The sequence below is a fragment of the Chlorocebus sabaeus genome, chromosome 21 (assembly GCF_047675955.1).
Source record: "Chlorocebus sabaeus isolate Y175 chromosome 21, mChlSab1.0.hap1, whole genome shotgun sequence".
NCBI classification, from domain to species: domain Eukaryota; kingdom Metazoa; phylum Chordata; class Mammalia; order Primates; family Cercopithecidae; genus Chlorocebus; species Chlorocebus sabaeus.
In genome coordinates this window covers 47,028,777-47,049,683 of record NC_132924.1, presented here as the reverse complement: position 1 = coordinate 47,049,683, position 20,907 = coordinate 47,028,777, and the positions used below count along the sequence as shown (strand labels likewise).

The 20,907-nt window shown below is 35.1% G+C and overlaps 1 protein-coding gene across 10 annotated transcripts in view; it reads right to left on the bottom strand.

Annotated features, from left to right (window-relative positions):
* The window catches only part of DGKB (diacylglycerol kinase beta), an 833,256-nt gene that overhangs the window by 550,980 nt on the left and 261,369 nt on the right, over positions 1 to 20,907 (bottom strand). For all 10 annotated transcript variants that reach the window (XM_073009083.1, XM_073009084.1, XM_007981994.3 and 7 more), the window contains one exon: positions 5,293 to 5,436. In XM_073009083.1, coding sequence (XP_072865184.1) covers positions 5,293 to 5,436 — 144 coding nt within the window. The remainder of the gene's footprint in view (positions 1 to 5,292; positions 5,437 to 20,907) is intronic.

The window sequence follows — 20,907 nt, the reverse complement described above, 5'->3', positions numbered from 1 at the left end:
TACTATACATACTCCGGTGTTTTGCACTTGCCATTATATGTTGTTGATATGATCATTATATGATATGATATATGTTATTAATATAAAATGTAAAATATATTTATAAAAGGCATTTAAGCTGGAATTTCTTTAATTCACTTTTTTCCACTCTTGTGTATTTCAATACTGATTTAATAAACTTTAAAAGCAGAGGTGAAAACTACCAGCTGCTTAGGTGTGTTTCACATCCAGTATAATGGAGAGATAGTTTCTCCTTTTATTCACAAGAGAAACAACAATAAAAACAACAAAAGACAGCTTTTCAAAATAAAAAGAGCCCTATAAACTAGCTCAGAAATTATGGGTTTTAGTAATAACTAGATAAGCTGGTAGTGTAATTAATAATCACCCTCTATTGTTTTTGTTTTTTTTTTTTCATTGACAAACTATAGGAAAGTTGACTAGGTGATCTTTAAGCTCTCTTCACTATTAAATTTCATTGTTTCTAAGGTTAATACTGCACGAGGAAGTAACTTTTAACATGTAGGTGACTGTTCAGTCTCTGTATGTCAGTTATCTACTTTCTGAATATTTCCCTATTGATTTTCTCTTTAGTGATACATTTTAAGGAAATGTAAGATGATATTTAAAATTCTTGTTGAATCATTAATAACTTGATAAGCACAAATTCAAATGTGAATATCATGTATTTTAAAGTCAAAAATATAAAGTTAGTATTATTCAATATCTTAAATAGTTGATGTTATTTTTATATTTTCAGGCACTCATTGACTTTATTTTTACCCATTGACTTTAATACACTTCCATTTAACTATCATTTATTGAGCATCTACCTGTTGAAACACACACACACACACACACAGATGTAGGTGCAAGGGTACAAAAGAGAGCAAAATAAATCCAATTAGGAGATGGCAAGAGATTCATGATGCAGGGTAAGCCTCAAATGTGGACTAGACTCTATCAAATATACACTGTGGGGAGGCAGAGGGGTGAAACCAAGCAATTGCACATTGTAATCAAAGGGATGAAAGTGGAAAAGTTCAGGGTTTGTCTGATGATAGAAAAATTGACCCATGTGACTAGGACATGGTTTGTACATATGTGTGCAGGTCACAGTCAAAGCAAGCCTGGCAGAGTGTGGAGTCAGATCAGTGCATGCATGCCCAGTTAAGGGTTTCAATTTTATGCATTATGAAATCAGGAACTGTCAAAGGGACCTTTTCAGTCTGAATCAGAAGAGAAACAGAAAAAAAAGTATATTAGTTGATAAGGTTTTAAGTAACATAAGAGGAAGTTGCAAGAACATACACTTAATGAGCAAGATGATGATTAAATAGGTAGCTGTTTGGAAAAAGAAAACATTATCTGGATTAACTTTTAACTAGAAAACTAGACGAGAGAAACACCAAGCACTGGACCGAGCACTGAAGGCCAGCTGAGGTTTTGAGTAGAGCTACAACCCAAAGAATTATATTTTTATTTCACCAAGTCTCTGCCACTCAGTATAGTATAGGAGCAAATAAGTTGAATATCTGAAATTAAGTGTGAAAAACTAATTGACATCAAGGATTATGAGATCAGTTCAAATTTGAAAGGATGGACAACCAAAAGTCAGCAGGCAAATTCAAGAGAGAGTAAAGTGGGCAAGGGTAAAACAGTTTTAATTTACTTTTATTTCACCTAACATGCATTTATGTGAAGTAATAAATGTGAAGGGACATATGTGAAAAAATATGTTTATCTAATACTCATAGTTATCCTGTGGGATAGAGACTATTTAATCATCCCAATTTTACAGTCGAGAAAATTGAATCCTGAGGAAGTTTTAAAAATGTACTCAGATCACTGAGACAGTTAATTCTCAACCTAGGGTTTGCATTCAATCATTATAAATGAAGAGTCAAGGTTCTTAATTACTGTACTATGCAATAATTAAATTAAAAGTAGAAGAGTGAGAAGCTAAGTGAACTCAGGCCGGGATCAAAGTAAAATTGACAGTTTAGTTTTAGAATAATAGCAGTTCTCGGCAGTTACAAGGCTTGGAGTATTGTAATAGAAGTGAAGGGCTGAAATAAAATGGAGGCAAAGCCACAGGATTTGAGGGTAAAAGAGGGGTTGATGTCTCTCCATAAAGTATGAAGGAGCACTTGAAGTTAGAAGGGCAAATCAGCCCTGAGACCACGTCCTTGTTCATTCACAGGGGAGGTTGGTACTTGGTACCAATAAGGGCAGATAAAAATGGAATTCCCTACAACCCCAACACACACAGGCATACATGCATGTATGCATGCATGCAAAAGCACACATCCAAGGGTAACAAACACCTTCTACCTGATAGAGCCTTGGGACGGGGAAGGTCCTCAGAGAGAATTAGGATTGCATAAAGGAAATGAAGACATGACTTACATGGTAAGTACTCAATATGATTGCTAGATACTGGGAAACTGTGACTTCAAGCAAAACAATGTACAGAGGGTTCTCCAATAACATCCTTTCCTTCCATGACATTTTGTTATCACATTGATGAGCAAAAAAAAAGGTTTTGTTATATACATGTTTCCACTTCAAGTCACAGCTTCCAAAAGCCTATTGAGGATGTTAAGTGAGGACTTCCTGTAATCAGTAAAACATTTGGGAACTTTTGTTTGCTATTTTTTTAATGGAATAAGCTTTATAATAAACATTTTGTAAATGCCTGGCAGAAAAGACAGGCAATGGAAAGGGGTGGGAGGCACTGAATAGATTTTTAAAATATTATTTGGGGAAACAAAGTACTACTTATATAAACATTGACAACCATGTAATTCTTTTATCTAATAACCCAGGTAAAAGTACCTAACAAATACTGTCACTATTCATCAACTCCAAGAAAAACAACTGTTATTTCAGGTGAATTCTTTGTGTATGTGTGTTTTCACTGGACAGAAGGAATTGCATAAGCCAGTGCTTCTCAAAATGTGGTCCCTGGAACATTAGCATCAGCATCACCTGGAAACTTTTAGAAATGCACATTTTCAGATCCCACCCCAGGTCAGCTGAATCAGATATACCAGTCCTGCAGGTGATTCTGATGTGTGATAAAGTTTGAGAACCTCTAACCTAAATCTACGTGTGTGTATTTCTTTCTGCTTAGCTACCTGGAAATAAGATCCAATTCAACACTGACCTGCAAAAGTTAATTTTAGGTGCTTGTTCACGTGTGTTTCTGTGTTAATTATAATTGCTTTTTCTCATTTTCATTCTTTTGGTCTATACTGTACTTAAAAAGTTATAACCCTTTTGGAGTAAGTATGTATTAAACTAACCATCAATACAAATGTTTGGAGTCTTACTGAGAATTCGTTTTGAAAAATCTGTAACTGTAAAAGAATACATGTTAGTAATTTTTACGTATGCAATTTAGAAGAGTAAAAATATATGGTAAATTGTTAAGAAAGTGGATGAGGAAGATGGATTGTTACTTAATTGACATAGGAAAGGGCCAGGCATTGGCATTAAAAAAGAAAAAGAAAACCAAACTTCGGATGATTCTGATGTATAGCCGTGGTAAGAATCACCAAATTAGAGGATATGAGAAAACAGACCTACAGCATCATGTATTTTGAAGAGTTTGGTGAAAATGATAATGATAATTCTGGGCCACAGCAACACTGACTATAAGAACGGTCTGAAGAAATGGTTTTTAAAAAAGGAAAATGTAATGCATCTAGTGTAAGCTTGAAAAAAAGCTGGGAAACTCAAAGAAAAAAACAGAGAGAAGGGGGTTGAGAACACTAAAGAAAAGTAAATGGCAGGTCAGTTGGACGAGATTCATCATGTCTTTTTGAAAAGTGCGGTGAGTTAACATTCTATCTGCAACTGTGGACAAAATCTATGTGGGTTCAAGGATGCACACTGAAAACTCAAAAGCATTCTTCTCAGAAATTCCACCTTAAAAGCAATATACATCCAGCTGACCCAGAAATAGTTAAACTGTAAGACCAAATACCATCTTGGGGAGGATGGATGGTGCCTTTATTCATTTTCAGATGTGGAAAAAATGTTTGTCTTTATATGTTTATAATCATCCCAAACGTGCTCCCGATAACACCTGAGCAAACTTTCTCTCTGGCTGTCACTTCAATAGAAATTCACTGAACATTAATATTTACTTTGGAATGAGACAGATTTCTGTAACTTCTTAGGAATACAAAATAAATCTTGAAATGCAAATATTCAACATTTATGAATAATAAATATATATTTAAAGAATGATATTCATATGGTTTATTCATAACCTAAGCAGGTGTGACTCTTAAATAATCACATTACAGTAAATCTTGTATTGGAAGGAGAAATATTATCAAAAAGTTACTATTAAATTTAACTAAAAATGCCTCCCAATAATCATTCTGAGACAGCATGATTATTTATATTTGCTTTAGAAGTATTAAAGTTTAGATCTATTATCTTCACTATCATTCTAGTAGCAAGCATTCTTCATTAAATTTACCATATCCTATATAATCAAATTTATCAGATTATTGAGTAAGCTGACGAGACTATATTTAGAAAGAGCCTCAGAGATAGAACAGATGATCAAATGAGCAGGTTTAGAGTAAATGCTTGAAAAATATTTTCTTATAGTGCAATGAGCATAGTTAGCCACCAGAGAGAGCTCTGTCACTATATTTTATTAAAGACAGTAATTTACTTTCCCTCAACTGAATAGAAATTCTCTATCCACCATATCCTAAAAGAAACAAAGCTATTGCTTAATGATTTATAATGTCCAGTATCGAATACTATAAATGACACTTTCAGGTTTAGCATTTGAGAAATAATGTGTCTCTGCCAACAAGAGTGTTAGTGCTGAAGATTGCAAGGGAGATTTCCACTGGGGAAAAGGTGCAGGTTGCATACTTATAGGTAAGTTTCTTTCTCACTAATGGGAAGGTTTCTTCACACACTAGAAATAAATGCTTTATGAAAACAACTCAAAGGCTACTTTCTAATAACATCTTGTTAACTCCAAAGAACTGAGGAACAGTTTTTTAAAGTCATATGACAAACATAATCAAGAAGTAATCAGTAATAAATGGAACTTGATAAATAAGAACCTGAAATTAATAGATCTTAATATCTTTTAATTGTCTGATTCTCAGCAGGAGGAAATTTTTACTATTAAGCAGTGTCACTTTATTTCACAAAAAGTATAGAACTGTACTAATACAATTTTAAGTAAATCAATATTCAGTCCTTTCTCCTGCCCCCAACCGTGATAAGTAAACAAAATGAAGAAACACATACACTCAAGCTTATCCTCAGGTCTTCCTCTTTCAAGCAGAGACAGGTAACAGACAATGTCCTTCAGGTGGATTACTTCTGGGGAACTTGAGTTTGCAGGAGAAGTAGTCCGGGGAGGGGTGATGGCACCTTTATTCGTTCTCAGACCTGGAAAAAAAAAATTGTCTTTATATTTTGTTAATTATTTACAGTGATCTCAAACAGAAAACAAATTAAGAAAATAGAGAAAGAACACACAGGCTACATAGAAAATTGTATTTTTAAGGCATAGAATAACCAAATTCTCTGGAATATCAGTATAGCAGCTAGACACAGCCTACGACTGTTGTAGATGAAGGAGAGTTCTTTGGGATCCACAGACATGGCACTGCTCTATCACCCACTGGATGGTATTCGGGTCAGAATAATATTACCCCAGGTGAGATGGTGCACATGTGAATGCTTGAAGACCCACTTCCCTATCCCACCTTTCTCTGCTTTAGGTAGTGACAGCTATAAATCTGTTGGGAAGATACCTAAAATGGACTTTTCACAAAATACTAAAGAAAAAAATGTAAGTCTTTCACAATATAATTTCTCTGTTGATAATAAGCAATCATCCATTCATAAAGTCATGTATTTGTTTCAAATATTTGCCAGTACCATGGAGAAGACATCCTTTTTCACCATCAAAGGATTTGCCCATGAGTAAGAATAAAGAGAACATAAGCAAAACTCTGGATAAACATGATGGATATTAGAGAGGTAAAAACATATTAGCGGTTTGGTTTTTAAATGGTTCTCACTTTATTTCTGAAACCTATTATCTGTGTCGGTACTATGACAAGGATATAGGTTGCTTATTACCTGTCTGGTGATAATCTAACTGAAATATGTTCACAATAACTTGTTAGTTCTATCTTACCCAGAAGCCACTGAAATCAGATTGTGTGTATCTGACAAGGCCTGAAGACAAACCCCAATTATCCTTTGAGGGATATATGACGTTTTTAGAGGTATTTGGGAGAAATAACTAATGGGTTGAATGACAACTAGATTCCTAATCAACCAGAAGCTACTGTAAGGAATAATTGGAACAAAATACAGTTCTAGAACCCTGTTCTTAGCACAGATCTACCTGACTGCGTATCTCTCGCTCTAGTCTAGTTTTTCAATTTGTAACTTTCCATGAATACCCATCATCTCGTCAAGACATCTGAAGATTCCCAGGCATATAATTCAATGTGTTGTGAAATGTCCCAAGTTAGTTTTATCATTGGTGATGTTGTCACTAATAAAGGGAACTATTTACTGAGTGCCTAATATGTGACTGAAATCATGGTAGGAGCTTTAACACATATTATTGCACATTATTCTTACATGAACCCTGTGAGGTAGAGTGCATTTTCCCCATTTTACAGATTAGGGAGAGTCTTACAGATTTCAATTTCCCAGAGTTTCATAACCAGCAAGAGAAGTTCATCTTCTTGTTTCTACACTGGTAGCTTACAAACTATTTTTGTTCAAGGTCAATCATAAAAATGTAAGAAAAATAATTTCCATCTTAACACAGTGCACATGCATGTACACACACACACACACATTAGTGGGATTCATAATTGCTCAAATATTTTCTTTTCTATATTAACCTACTCCTATTCTATTCTACTCTTAAAATTTTTCTCAAAGACCATCTAAACTGAACTGACTAGCCACCAATGGATCAAAAATCACAGTTTGAAAAAAAAACACGCTTTTTGTCTTTCATCCTTTTCTTTGTTTGAGACAGAGTCTCACTCTGTCACCCAGGGACTGGAGTGTAATGGCGCGATCTTGGCTCACTGCAACCTCTGCCTCCTTGGTTCAAGTGATTCTCCTGCCTCAGCCTCGTGAGTAGCTGGGATTACCGGTGCATGCCACCATACTCAGTTAATTTTTTTTTTTTTTGTATTTTTAGTAGAGATGAGGTTTCACTATGTTGGTCAGGCTGGTCTCGAACTTCTGACCTCGTGATCTACTCACTTCAGCCTCCCAAAGTGCTGAGATTACAGGTGTGAGCCACCATGCCTGGCCCCTTTCTTTTTTAGATGAAGTCTTACTTATTTTAAATGTGGCATTATGCTTTACATTAATTCTACTCCTGTTTATAAAGTAATCAACAGAGACATATATTGTAAATAGACTTTTCTTCTTAATAGAAGTATCAATGTATATCTAATACAAATTAATAGTTATTTATGAACCAAGGAAGGCAGAAAATTGAAGACAATCCTGAGCTTTAAAAAAAAAAAAAAATGACCCAAATAATTGAAACTAGTCAACTAAAGCTCAGCCAGCTGCAGGAATAAGCAGTTCCAACTTATGATAAAAAACATTTGGCGCTGACCCTTGACATGACCATAACTTTCAGACTTGGAGAACACAGCTCTTGAATTATGGTCGGATAAGCTGTGACCTTACTCATCCTGCTGATGAGCTAATCCTCTTTTCCAACGTTTCCCCCTGTGGTACTGAAATGATTTAATCAGCTTGATTTAACTCTTTTATAGAAAAATTCAGAACAAAACAAAAAAGAAATAAAAGAACAAGCTCTGACATTTATTTGAAAGAAAGTCAAATATATTATAGATCTTCACTTTGTTTAGAACACGGCATGATCATTTGTACTTACACAACTAAGGTACATGGTGTTTAATTATTAGCTTTCAGCATACTGAACACAAACAATTGAGAATGTAAGGATCACATAATTTTGTCTTTTCTGTATGTAATGTATAAATTGACTATGAACGTACACATATAATTCGTATTTAGCACCACGTTTTTGAAGGAATATGCTATTGTACTAAATTATTTTTGTTTGAAAAAATAAGTAATATTTTCCATTTTCTTTTCATGAAATATTGTTAAATGAACATTTAAAGCTGTATCATGTATTTATTACATGAAATATGGATAACTGAATGTTTAAAGCTGTATCATGTGTTTTCTTTCCATGAAATATTATTAACTGAATATTAAAGTTATATCACATATTTAATTGTGTAATAGTTTTACATTTAAATAGCTTAAAGTTTATGTAAAAGAAATATGGGCATATATTCAATCTATACATTGAAGAACTAATCAACTCTTCCTTAAGTCCAATAGCAGCCAAATATGAGGGGTAAAATATATTCTTTTGCATTGATTTATAGAGTGAACTGAAGAAGATAAAATGTCAAAGACCTTTTATTGTTATTACCCGATAAAAAGAAAATTGTAGAACAGGACTTAATTTTTTAAAGACTATTCTTTTTTAAAAAGTTTGAGGCTCACAACAAAATTGAGACCGTACAGAGATTGAACACTGCTTTACATCTTTCCTTCATTTTCTTTACTAAAGCCTTGCTTATTTCAAATATCTCTCTATGTTTCACATTAATTCTACTTCTGTTTATAAAGTTATTACCCACTACACATGCCACTACCAACATTCCCCACCTAAGTAGTACATTAGTTACAATTAGTTAAACTACATTGACATCTCATTACTATCCAATCTCTATAATATACATTAGGGTTCTCTTTTTGTTGTATATTCTATGAGTTTGGACAGGTGTATAATGATGTGTCCACCATTATAGTATCTTTCAGAGAAGTTTCAGTGCCCTAAAATATTTCTACTCTGTTTATTTATCTCTGCCCTCCCACCCACCTCTGAACCTTTTATTTTCTCTCTAATTTTGCCTTTCCCATAGTGTCATAGAGTTGAAATCATACAGACTGGCTATTTAGACTGGTTTTTTTCTGTTATTAATATGCATTTACATTTCCTCCATGTCTTGTTATGGCCTGATAGCTCATTTCTTTTTATCATTGAGTAACATTGCATTGTTGGGATGTACTACAGTTTATTCATTCATCAACTTGATTAAATTTTGAGGTGTTTAATTAATAAAAAAGCTCAGCTGGGTACCGTGACTCATGCCTGTAATCCCAGCACTCTGGGAGGCCGAGGCGGTCAGATCACAAGGTCAAGAGATCGAGTACATCCTGGCCAACATGATGAAACCCCATCTCTACTTGAAATATAAAAATTAACTGGGCGTGATGGTGCATGCTTGTAGTCCCAGCTACTTCGGAGGCTGAGGCAGGAGAATCGCTTGAACCCGTGGAGGTTGCAGCGAGCCAAGATTGTGCCACTGCACCCCAGCCTAGGCAGCAGAGCAAGACTGTCTCAAAATAATAATAATAATAATAAAAGTAAAAATAAAATTAAAATTAAAAAGCTCACAGGTTTATTCTTGCTCCCACCACCTCCCCAAGACCAGCCCACTTTCTCTTATGTTTCTTTATATTATGTTATCATTTATTTTTCTGAAAGCAGGCCCTAGTCCTCAATCTAACTCCATAGGGATTATTTTTACACCCTACTCTACTTTTTTTTTTTTTTTTTTTGCCCTTTCCCTAAATCTGACTGAAACTCACTACTTATCTTCCTCGAATGCAGTTCACTACCCTGAAGAAAAGTCCTTTTTCCTTTTAAGAAGTTTGCACTAATCTAATGGTTATTGAGAAGCTTAGGAGACAACATGTGTGTCAACCAAGAAGTTGCAAGCCAGGCTTCTTGACTACAGCTGAGATGGCAAAATGACAACATGAAATACTAAGTGGGATCCTCTCTAAACAGCAATAGCCTCTGATGAGGAAGCTCAAAATTCTATCTTTAATTAACAAAGGTCAATTTTACCCACACAGTCACCAGTGAAATTCTCTCTTTATAACTAAAACGAAACATAAAGCTGGGCAAAACAAAAGGGTGGGTTTGCTTGTTTGTTTGCTTGTTGGCCTCAAGTGATCAGAGCTAAATATTGCTTCAGAGCTTCAGAGTAAATATTGCAATTGACACTTAAAGTAGTATAATCTGCAGATTCTTCTACTTGCCCTAGGCTATACTACTTTAAATATTTCATCACACAAGTGAAGTAAATGTGTGTGTGTGTGTATATATATATATAAAATACATATATATGTGTATGTGTATATATTATAATATACAACAAAGTACAAAATAAAGTGAAAAATAATCATTGTAACTGGAACATATTAGTCTTATTAGGAATAATTATCTTGTACTTAGCATTTATTTCTGTTAAAATAATTTCATTATATATACACATACATACATATGCATATACACATTCTTTTCTTCAAAGCTTTAGTTACAAAAAGTAGTTAGCATTAGTTAAATTGAATGTTGCCCACTGTTATCATATTTCTAAACACATGATTTTCATTATCCTCCAATCTAGACACTTCACTTCTTGAAACAATAACCTCAAAAACTGTCTTTAATAGATAATTTTAATTCCAGCCTCAGGTTCAATTCTTAGCAGATAAGTTTTGGGTATCTGTTAAATTAGTGCCTCTGGTCCAGTTTGTTTTATTTTCAAACACTTGCAGTTCAGATAATGAAAACAGTGACATTTTCTCTATTTCTTAATGAAATAGTCAAAAACAATAACATGAATTACATTTCTAAATTTATAAGGCAATAAAACACTCGTAATTTAGCTTTTTCTTTTAAAATATTGGTTCAATTTACAGAAATGTATCATATTTATCAATCACATAATATAATCACATTTCCAACATCCTTACTATTATTCATAATGAGTAGCATAGATAATCAGAATAAAAATAGTTGATATTAGTATTATCATACATTTCATGATTTTTACACTTAATCTTTCAACTATGCTTGTTGTAGTATATTATAATTATCTTTCGTTCTTTGTTTATCCAAACCGACAGCAAAATGAGGTAGATGGCATTTTCAGTGAATAAGAAATGTAATAGAGATAGTGATTCCTTATAAAGAGAAGACAGACTGTGAGCTACAGTCCCCGATATGCAACTGGGATCAGACAAACCTCTCTGAGAACACACTCTGGTTTTCATCTGTTTGGACATTGGCAAAAACCTCAAACAAGCAATTATAGGGAGAAGGACTTAAAGTGCAGATCTTTGGGGATAATGTTTGAAAAGCAGAGTAATCTCTGTGAAGGAACAATATTAATAACAGCTCTGGTTGTGTGCAAACAATATTTTTGTACAGTGGTCTTATTTGACCCTACAATTCTGTTTTAAAGATGAGAAACTGGAAAGTCAGTAAGTAAACTGTTCGTGATCACATACCAGTCAGTCAACGGAGCAAAAAGGTGAGGACAAATCATCTAATTTCAAACTTTGGACTCTTTTTAAAAGCAGTAAAAATGAGATCTGTCTACACAAGTGCTGTCCAATAAAATTTTCTGCAGGCTGAGCGCAGTGGTTCACACCCATAATCCTAGTGTTTTGGGAGGCCAAGGCAAAAAAATCACTTGAGTCCAGGAGTTCGAGCCGCAACCTGGGCAAAATAGAGAAACTTCATCTCTATAAAAAAAATTAAAAATTACCCAGTAGGGTAGCATGCATTTGTAGTCCCAGCTACCTGGGGGGCTGAGCAAGAGGATCACTTGAACCCAGGAATTCAAGGTTACAGTAAGCTATGATCACACCACTGCAGTCTCGGCAACAAACAGAGCAAGATTCTGTCTCTTGAAAACAAACAAACAAAACAATCACACAAACAAAAAAAACCTTTCTGCACTCTTCAATACAATAAAATTAACTACCTATGACTATTTGACCAAAGTTATTAGTGAATTTAAATTTAAATAGCAATGGATAGCTAGTGGGTACCATATCAAGTTGTGTAGGCTATATACTGTATGCAGATAATACAGTTGTGTAGGCTATATACTGTATGCAGGTAAATAATTGAAAGCTATTTAAATTACTCTCAGTAATTTGAATATATATAAGTATGGGGCATAAATAATTAAACCACCACATGTTAAAAGAGCCCATGATGCCAAATTTTCTGTATTTATCACATGAAAATAAATTCCAATAATCTCCTTAAATTTCACTGTACAGATATTGTTCAGAATGTATAATATCTTTAAGAAAAATGATATGTCAATTTTATTTTTGAGACAGGGTCTCACTCTGTGATGCCCAGGCTGGAGTGCAGTGGCACGTTCACTACAACCTCCACCTCCGGGGTTCAAGAGATTCTCCTACCTTAGCCTGCAAGAAGCTGGAATTACAGGTGTGAGCCACCACACCCAGCTAATTTTTGTATTTCTTGGTAGAGACAGAGTTTTACCATGTTGACCAGGCTGGTGTCAAACTCCTGACCTCAAGTGATCTACGCACCTTGGCCTCCCAAAGTGCTGGGATTAGAGGTGCGAACAACCATGCCCAACCAATATGTTGAATTTGACCTTTATGCTATGTATGCACACCAAAACATTGAAACATAATTTATTTAATGAATAATTGTAATGACTGACATTTATTAAGCATTTATAATGTGCACTAATAGTATTTCAAATGATTTACATGCATCATGTTTTTTTTCAGTCTCACAATAGTTAATAAAATACATACACATATTATCCTCATTTTACATTTAAGAAAGCAGAAGTGAGAACGAGTTGCACAGGTATGACTCAAAATGCAGTCTGAATTGAAGTTTCATTTTATTTATTTATTTATTTATTTATTTATTTATTTATTTTCGAGACAGAGTCTCGCTCTGTCGCCCAGGCTGGAGTGCAGTGGTTCAATCTCAGCTCACTGTAACCTCTGCCATCCAGGTTCAAGTGATTCTCCCGCCTCAGCCTCCCAAGTAGCTGGGATTATAGGCACCTGCCACCACACCCAGCTAATTCTTGTATTTTTAGTAGAGATGGGGTTTTGCTATGTTAGCCAGGCTGGTTTCAAACTCCTGACCTCAGGTGATCCACCCACCTTGGCCTTCCAAAGTGCTAGGATTACAGACGTGAGCCACCGTGCCTGGCCTGAATTGGAGTTTTATACTCTAAGCATGATTCTGTGAGACTGGTCAGAGAAAAATAAATCAGAGGAAACTGTCTTCTGCCTCTCAATAAAAGACCTTCGTTTTAAGAGTCTGGTTTTCAAGACTCTTAAGAGTGGATACATTGATTAAGTCATAAACATTTGAAAGAATATTAGAAATCATAGCCATAGCTGGGAACTCTAAATTTTCATCTTCCATTTGGCCCATGTCTTGGGCCATCCATCTTAATACGTTTGTGAACATGTATTTATATGTGTGCTTGCATGTGTAAACATGCACATATATTTGCCAAATCTTTATCTATGATTTTTCTTATTGCTCATCTGCGTTTTTGTTAGATATACAACTAGCATGCCCTTTATAATCATAAACACAATAACTATTCAGGACCCTTAAGATTAGTCATGTAAAACCAGATCCCAGGTACTGAGGATAAAGCATTGAACAAAGGAGGAAAATCCCATTTCCACAGAATTTTCATTCCAGGGGATCAAAGCAAGTGTCCAACACCATTGCATATTTTCTAGCTATGACTAGGTGTTTTTATGAGTGAAAAAATGTTATGATGGATTTGGGCCTCTGCAGGGTATTAAATCTCTTATTTCCTTTTACTACAATATTACAAACTATAAATAAATATTTTTGAATATGAAAGTACAAAAATGTTAAGACAACACTATCATTTAGTATGCAATCATTAAGATGCAAACGAAAATACAGAAATCCCTGTGTGTTGGGTGAATAAATCTAATAATAAAGTAAAGGTAGAAAATTTGAGGACCAAATTTTACTTGGAATATTCAGATGGAAGAAAAAAGAAACCTGATTAATCAAGTTTAATATATTAAAAACCATTTAATGATTAAAGGAGAGACTTGAAGAGAAATCGTCCCTTACTGGCAGTAATTGTATTAAAAACAAGACCACAAAATCATTGCAAGGAAGAGGCTAGCAGGATAAAATATTTTTTGAAGTAAAATAATTTGTGGATCATTACTTCTAATGATAATAATTAGAAGTATGAATTCAATACTACAGAGGTATATGGAATGTAAAGGTTGATATAAATAAATGTGAATTGGTCAGTACACAGAATTTATTTCATCTTTATTCTTGGAGCATTTCTATGTCAGTAAGTTTATTACCTCAACAGTAATAAGTATATTGACATTAATAAATATATCAAAATATTTAAAATATCTACTATGTGTCAGGAATTCCCCGATCTCATAGTCACACAAGCTATATAGTCTGTTCAGTTTGTGTTTTGGGGACCTTGTCTTTCTTTGTTTGCATTGTGGAAACTGAAATAACTTATCAATTATAAAAAACCTGTTAAGGTACTGCACAGTAATAAAAAATACACATACACACATATATATTTAATATCCTCAAGACAGTCCTAATAAGAGAAATATCTTCTTCTTGGCACAATTAATAAAGTATACTTTTGGACAAGAACATTCAGTAAGTCTATTTGGTGAAAGAACATTTCACCCAAGGTTCAAGTATCTTATTCTCATTGTACAATTTTCTGTTCTTAATTGATTAACTTTCTGACAGACATAAAAGAATCGTTTTTCCTTTTCTACCTAAAAAGTACTTGGGGTGTGACTTCAATGCACAGAAAACATAAAATGACATAATCCTCCTACTGATATTATAACTTATTGATATGTGTAGCATCACAGTGCAAATTAACCATTGCCTCATCAAACAAGCAATGGGAGAGTTGGGAACCAATGATAAGGCACCTAATTTTTTTTCAGAGATAGCTGTTAGTACACTCTACTCTCAATCTGAAATATCTTCTGGACCCTTTTATACCTTCAACTTCATTCTCCTTCATGATAGCTTCTACATCACCAGCAGTGTAATTATTTTCTGGCTTTAAATCTCATAATGGCTTTCCAATTTCTTCTGGATAAAATGCATCACTTAGTATGACAGGCAAAACTCTTCCCCACCTGATCTTGGCTACCTCTCTCGCCTCTTCTGCAGCAGCACAACTGGAGTCAAGGCCAGGCCAAGACCTCTCAGTGCTCTTGACAAGTCTATCTTCCTCCAGTCTCCTAAGGTCCTTGGGACTCTGACCTTGACAGGCCCTCTTCCCTCATTCCACTCCAGGCCATGCCCGATACTTACAAAGCCATGAACATCATCTGTTCTGGGACCAACAGAAATGAACTTTTTGATCTCCTATCTTAGTTTAAGTGAATCATGAGAATCCCAGACTCCCGGTCATCTTCAGCCTCAAACTGCATTTTCCAGCCTCCCTCCCTCTCTCCCTCCCTCCCTCCCTCCTTTCTTTCTCTCTCTCTCTTTCTTTCTTTCTTTCTTTCTTTCTTTCTTTCTTTCTTTCTTTCTTTCTTTCTTTCTTTCTTTCTTTCTTTCTTTCTTTCTTTCTTTCTTTCTCTTTCTTTCTCTCTGTCTCTCTCTCTCTCTCTCTCTCTCTCTCTCTCTCTCTCTCTCTCTGAGATGGAGTCTCGCTTCTGTCACCCAGGCTGAAGTGCAGTGGTGCCATCTCAGCTCACTGCAACCTCTGCCTCCCAGGTTCAAGCAATTCTCCTGCCTCAGCCTCCTGAGTAGCTAGGATTACAGGTGTGCACCACCACACTCGACTAATTTTTCGATTTTTAGTAGAGACAGGGTTTCACCATGTTGGCCAGGCTGGTCTCAAACTCCGGACCTTGTGATACGCCTGCCTCTGACTCCCAAAGTGCTGGGATTGCAGGCATGAACCACTGTGCCTGGCCTCCAGCCTCTTTTTGTATACATTTTTGTAAATAGTAGTTACTACCATCTGATATGGTACACACATTTACTTTTCAATTTGTCTGCCTCTCCCCACTAGAATGTAAATGACTATGGGAAACGGGTTTTACTTTGCTCACTGATGTATCCCTAACAACTTGAACAGTAAATATCAATTTGTAAGTGATGAATTTTGAATCAATAAATACTGAATGTCTTACAGTTCATACACTGCCCTTTGATGGGACATTTAAAAAAAATATTTGAATAGAAATGTATATGTTGATTTCTCTCCTTGGAAATCCTTTTGCATCATTTCTCACCTGTACCTACTCCCCTCCCCAACTTTACCTGGATAAATCCAATTTATCCTGAATGACTCCTGCAATGGTTCACCTCCTCTTTTCCTCTGGTTTTATTTGGGCTCCTGTGGGCACCTCACTGTTTTCTCCAGATAGTTAATTCAAAAGTGGGTTATAATACTTATTATAATATAATTGATCACATAATTGTTCATCTTTCTGCTTGACTTTAAAGGATCCTCAGCTTTCCCATGGAATTCCTAGCATATAATGATTTTAAATAAATGGATGATGGGATGCATGAATTAATGAATGAATAAAATAGAATAAAATAAATTACTAAATGACACACCTATCAATTGAGTGCCCATTACTATTTAAAGAGTGCTAGGAAAATCTTCTCTTTCTTTCTCATAAAACAGTTAGGAAGAAACAACAACAAAAACTGTTACACTGACCTGCAACAAGTACCAAACATTTCCTATTACAGATGCAACATTTTGGACATTGTGTTGTCCAACAGAAACAAACAGTATGAGTGCTTAAGTGAGTTAATATACTATATTATGCCCTTTTTTAATTACTATATTCTTCAGGAAACTACCAGTTACTAGTAATTGCTGTTGATTGCTATCCTATATGTAAACAAAGATAATTTCTCTGAAGGCAATTAATTCAATTAATGAATACTAAATGGTTGGAGTTGGCATGAGTGGGGATGGAGAAGGGACAGAGATACTACAAGGGACAAATGGTGTCTTGTAAAAGTACAAAAGTGCCAGGGTTGCTTCCAAGTTGCACACTCCAGGTGTGCCATCTTATTAATCATTGAATTCCTAGTATAGAACACATTGCATGCTATTTAATTAAGAGTGACACTTTAGCTGAGGCTTTAAGGAAGCGTTGGGTTTTCATGCGATAAAGGCAAAGAAACATCATATAAGAAAACTCAGTCCTGAGTGAGAAGAGCAGGTTTAAGTCACTGCAAATAGTTGGATATGGGGTGCATAGGGAAGGGAGATGGAGCAAATAGGGCTGTAGGCAGATGCTATAGCCTACGTGGCATTGTGCTTCATGTCCATGGAACTCAGATTTTATCACCTTCTTCACTGTGACTCTGGATCCTGGAGTCTCATTAAAGTAACTTCCAGCTTTTCTGCCCTGAGATATAGACCAATGGAACAGAACAGAGTCCTCAGAAATAATACCACACATCTACAGCCATCTGATCTTTGACAAACCTGAGAGAAACAAGAAATGGGGAAAGGATTCCCTATTTAATAAATGGTGCTGGGAAAATTGGCTAGCCATAAGTAGAAAGCTGAAACTGGATCCTTTCCTTACTCCTTATACGAAAATTAATTCAAGATGGATTAGAGACTTAAATGTTAGACCTAATACCATAAAAATCCTAGAGGAAAACCTAGGTAGTACCATTCAGGACATAGGCATGGACAAAGACTTCATGTCTAAAACACCAAAAGCAACGGCAGCAAAAGCCAAAATTGACAAATGGGATCTCATTAAACTAAAGAGCTTCTGCACAGCAAAAGAAACTACCATCAGAGTGAACAGGCAACCTACAGAATGGGAGAAAATTTTTGCAATCTACTCATCTGACAAAGGGCTAATATCCAGAACCTACAAAGAACTCAAACAAATTTACAAGAAAAAAACAACCAACCCCATCAAAAAGTGGGCAAAGGATATGAACAGACATTTCTCAAAAGAAGACATTCATACAGCCAACAGACACATGAAAAAATGCTCATCATCACTGGCCATCAGAGAAATGCAAATCAAAACCACAATGAGATACCATCTCACACCAGTTAGAATGGCGATCATTCAAAAGTCAGGAAACAACAGGTGCTGGAGAGGATGTGGAGAAATAGGAACACTTTTACACTGTTGGTGGGATTGTAAACTAGTTCAACCATTATGGAAAACAGTATGGCGATTCCTCAAGGATCTAGAACTAGATGTACCATATGACCCAGCCATCCCATTACTGGGTATATACCCAAAGGATTATAAATTATGCTGCTATAAAGACACATGCACACGTATGTTTATTGCAGCACTATTCACAATAGCAAAGACTTGGAATCAACCCAAATGTCCATCAGTGACAGATTGGATTAAGAAAATGTGGCACATATACACCATGGAATACTATGCAGCCATAAAAAAGGATGAGTTTGTGTCCTTTGTAGGGACATGGATGCAGCTGGAAACCATCATTCTCAGCAAACTATCACAAGAACAGAAAACCAAACACCGCATGTTCTCACTCATAGGCGGGAACTGAACAATGAGATCACTTGGTCTCGGGAAGGGGAACATCACACACCGGGGCCTATCATGGGGAGGGGGGAGGGGGGAGGGATTGCATTGGGAGTTATACCTGATGTAAATGACGAGTTGATGGGTGCAGCACACCAACATGGCACAAGTATACATATGTAGCAAACCTGCACGTTGTGCACATGTACCCTACAACTTGAAGTTTAATAATAATAAATAAATTTAAAAAAAAAAAAAAAGAAAACATTTAAAGTGACATCTAGATTGTATTTCAACATTGTTCCTTTTGATATTATTTCATCATTCTATAAAATTGATTTGCTCTTTAAATATATTAGCATAAAAGTAAAAAAAAAAAAAAAAAAGTAACTTCAGGTGGGAATGAATGTCTCAAAAGGTGGGGATGACTACGACTCCATGTACTCATGTATCTCCTGCACCCATACCCTTCACTAAAGCAACTCTGCTTTAGTTAGCTTTACATATAGAGGATCTAAGTTTGCTTGAAGAATAAGTTTAATTAAAAATGCTATGATAGTTGACAGTGAAGGTCTGAAATTTAGAAACCCAGGAGCAATATAATCAGGTTTCTGTTTGAAAGGACATTTTGGAGATGGGAAGTCAGGGCCTGCTCTGAGAGCCTGCTAATTGATAGTTTATGATGCAATGATGAATTAAACTATGACACTGGCAGAACGTTTGGGAAGAAGCAGTTATAATGAGTACTAGAGAGTATTTTGTGATTAACTAAATATGGGAAATGACACAGTGGAGGGTAGGAGGATTCCAATATTTTAGGACCGGGAAGTGGACAGATTCTTGGATGCTATTCACCAAAATAGAAGGTAGGAATAGTAGCAGGTTTGGGTAGAATCTAAGTAATGAAGTTTCAAACACAGTCAGTTTGGTATCTAACTGTTTGAAATATTTTGACATTCAGACAAAAAGTTCCATCTAAAATATAGTAAATAAATATTATTTGTGATCTGTGTGGGTTGTGTGGGGAGTAATTGAGGTATGTTATGTCTGACAGTGCCAATGTGTTATATGATGCAAAAACAGTCATGTTGAAATGAGAAGACGTATTTAAATAAACTTTAAAAAGTTTTTAAAATCAACATAATTGATCTAGGATACAGTGCCAATAAATAATTGTTACATTTTTTAAAAAACTGGAGAAGCGTTAAGGTCATATAAACATCGGGTACTAGGAATTTATAGTGGCAGAAATCTGCATATTTATGAAATTTCTCTCAGGTTACGTTGAGTGTTCAAGTTGTAGGGACTGATATAGGAGATAACAATTTTGATTGACAGTTGAGGTTGTGAGCCTCAACCATCTTTCTGCAACCATGTTGTAGAAAAAGAAAGATTCTAACTGATTTTAAAAGTGTATAAACAGAGTAATTAACAAGTAGTGGACCCTAAGGATGAAAGCAAGATCAGAAATTGGTCATTGAACTGGCAGAGATGAGAGATTAGAGACCTGACATTTGCAATGACCCAAAAGTGGTATGAAAAAGCTGAAGAGATAATGCATTAGGGATATCTTCAAAAATCAAAAGTCAAATATGGAAACAGTTGAAGTAGTGACATTATTTTTAAATAGGTGATAAGAGGCACTTATATTACAACAAATTATATTACGAAAATAAGTCATCTTCTTCATTAAATGACAAATGGATCATTACATACTATAGTCAAATAAAACCCAGATATACATATGCACATGTATAAATACATACAACTTTTATGCCTATTTATAATTATTTTAAAATTTTTATTCTATAAAAACTAAATGCTTTACTTTTACCACATATCTTATAATTGATTATCGTTCTGTAGTGAGCATAATTACTTTTCCTTTTCAGTGTTGCTTTTTCTTGAGAAGCTCTTATTTTTTAGTTGCTATATAGAGTAAAAGACTAGCTACTCTATTCCTGCTGGAACTGTGGTAATGAAATATGGTGAACGGTAACAGGAAAACCAGACCAGATTATAGTCCCTCTCTGTTCAAAAGTCTGTTATTTTTCAGCCACAAAAACACCTCATTATACATTAGATAACAGATTATTGAAAAGCAAGATTCTATGAATGGAAAGGCATTTCTTTTGTCAGTTTCGGAGTCAAGGCTACCTCAGCCTTGAAAATTTTATTGTTGTCTATTGTTGCTTCTTCCTCATGGAAAAAAACAAAAACAAAAACTATCAAAGGTGGGCCTGAAAAAATATATAGGGTTAGAAATAGTCCTAGACAGTACACTATGTACTTAGTTCTAAAATGTGGAGGCCAAGCTTTGAAAAGGAATCAGAGTTTAATTAATCATTGCTTCATGAGGATTACACAGCCCATATTCCTTTCATG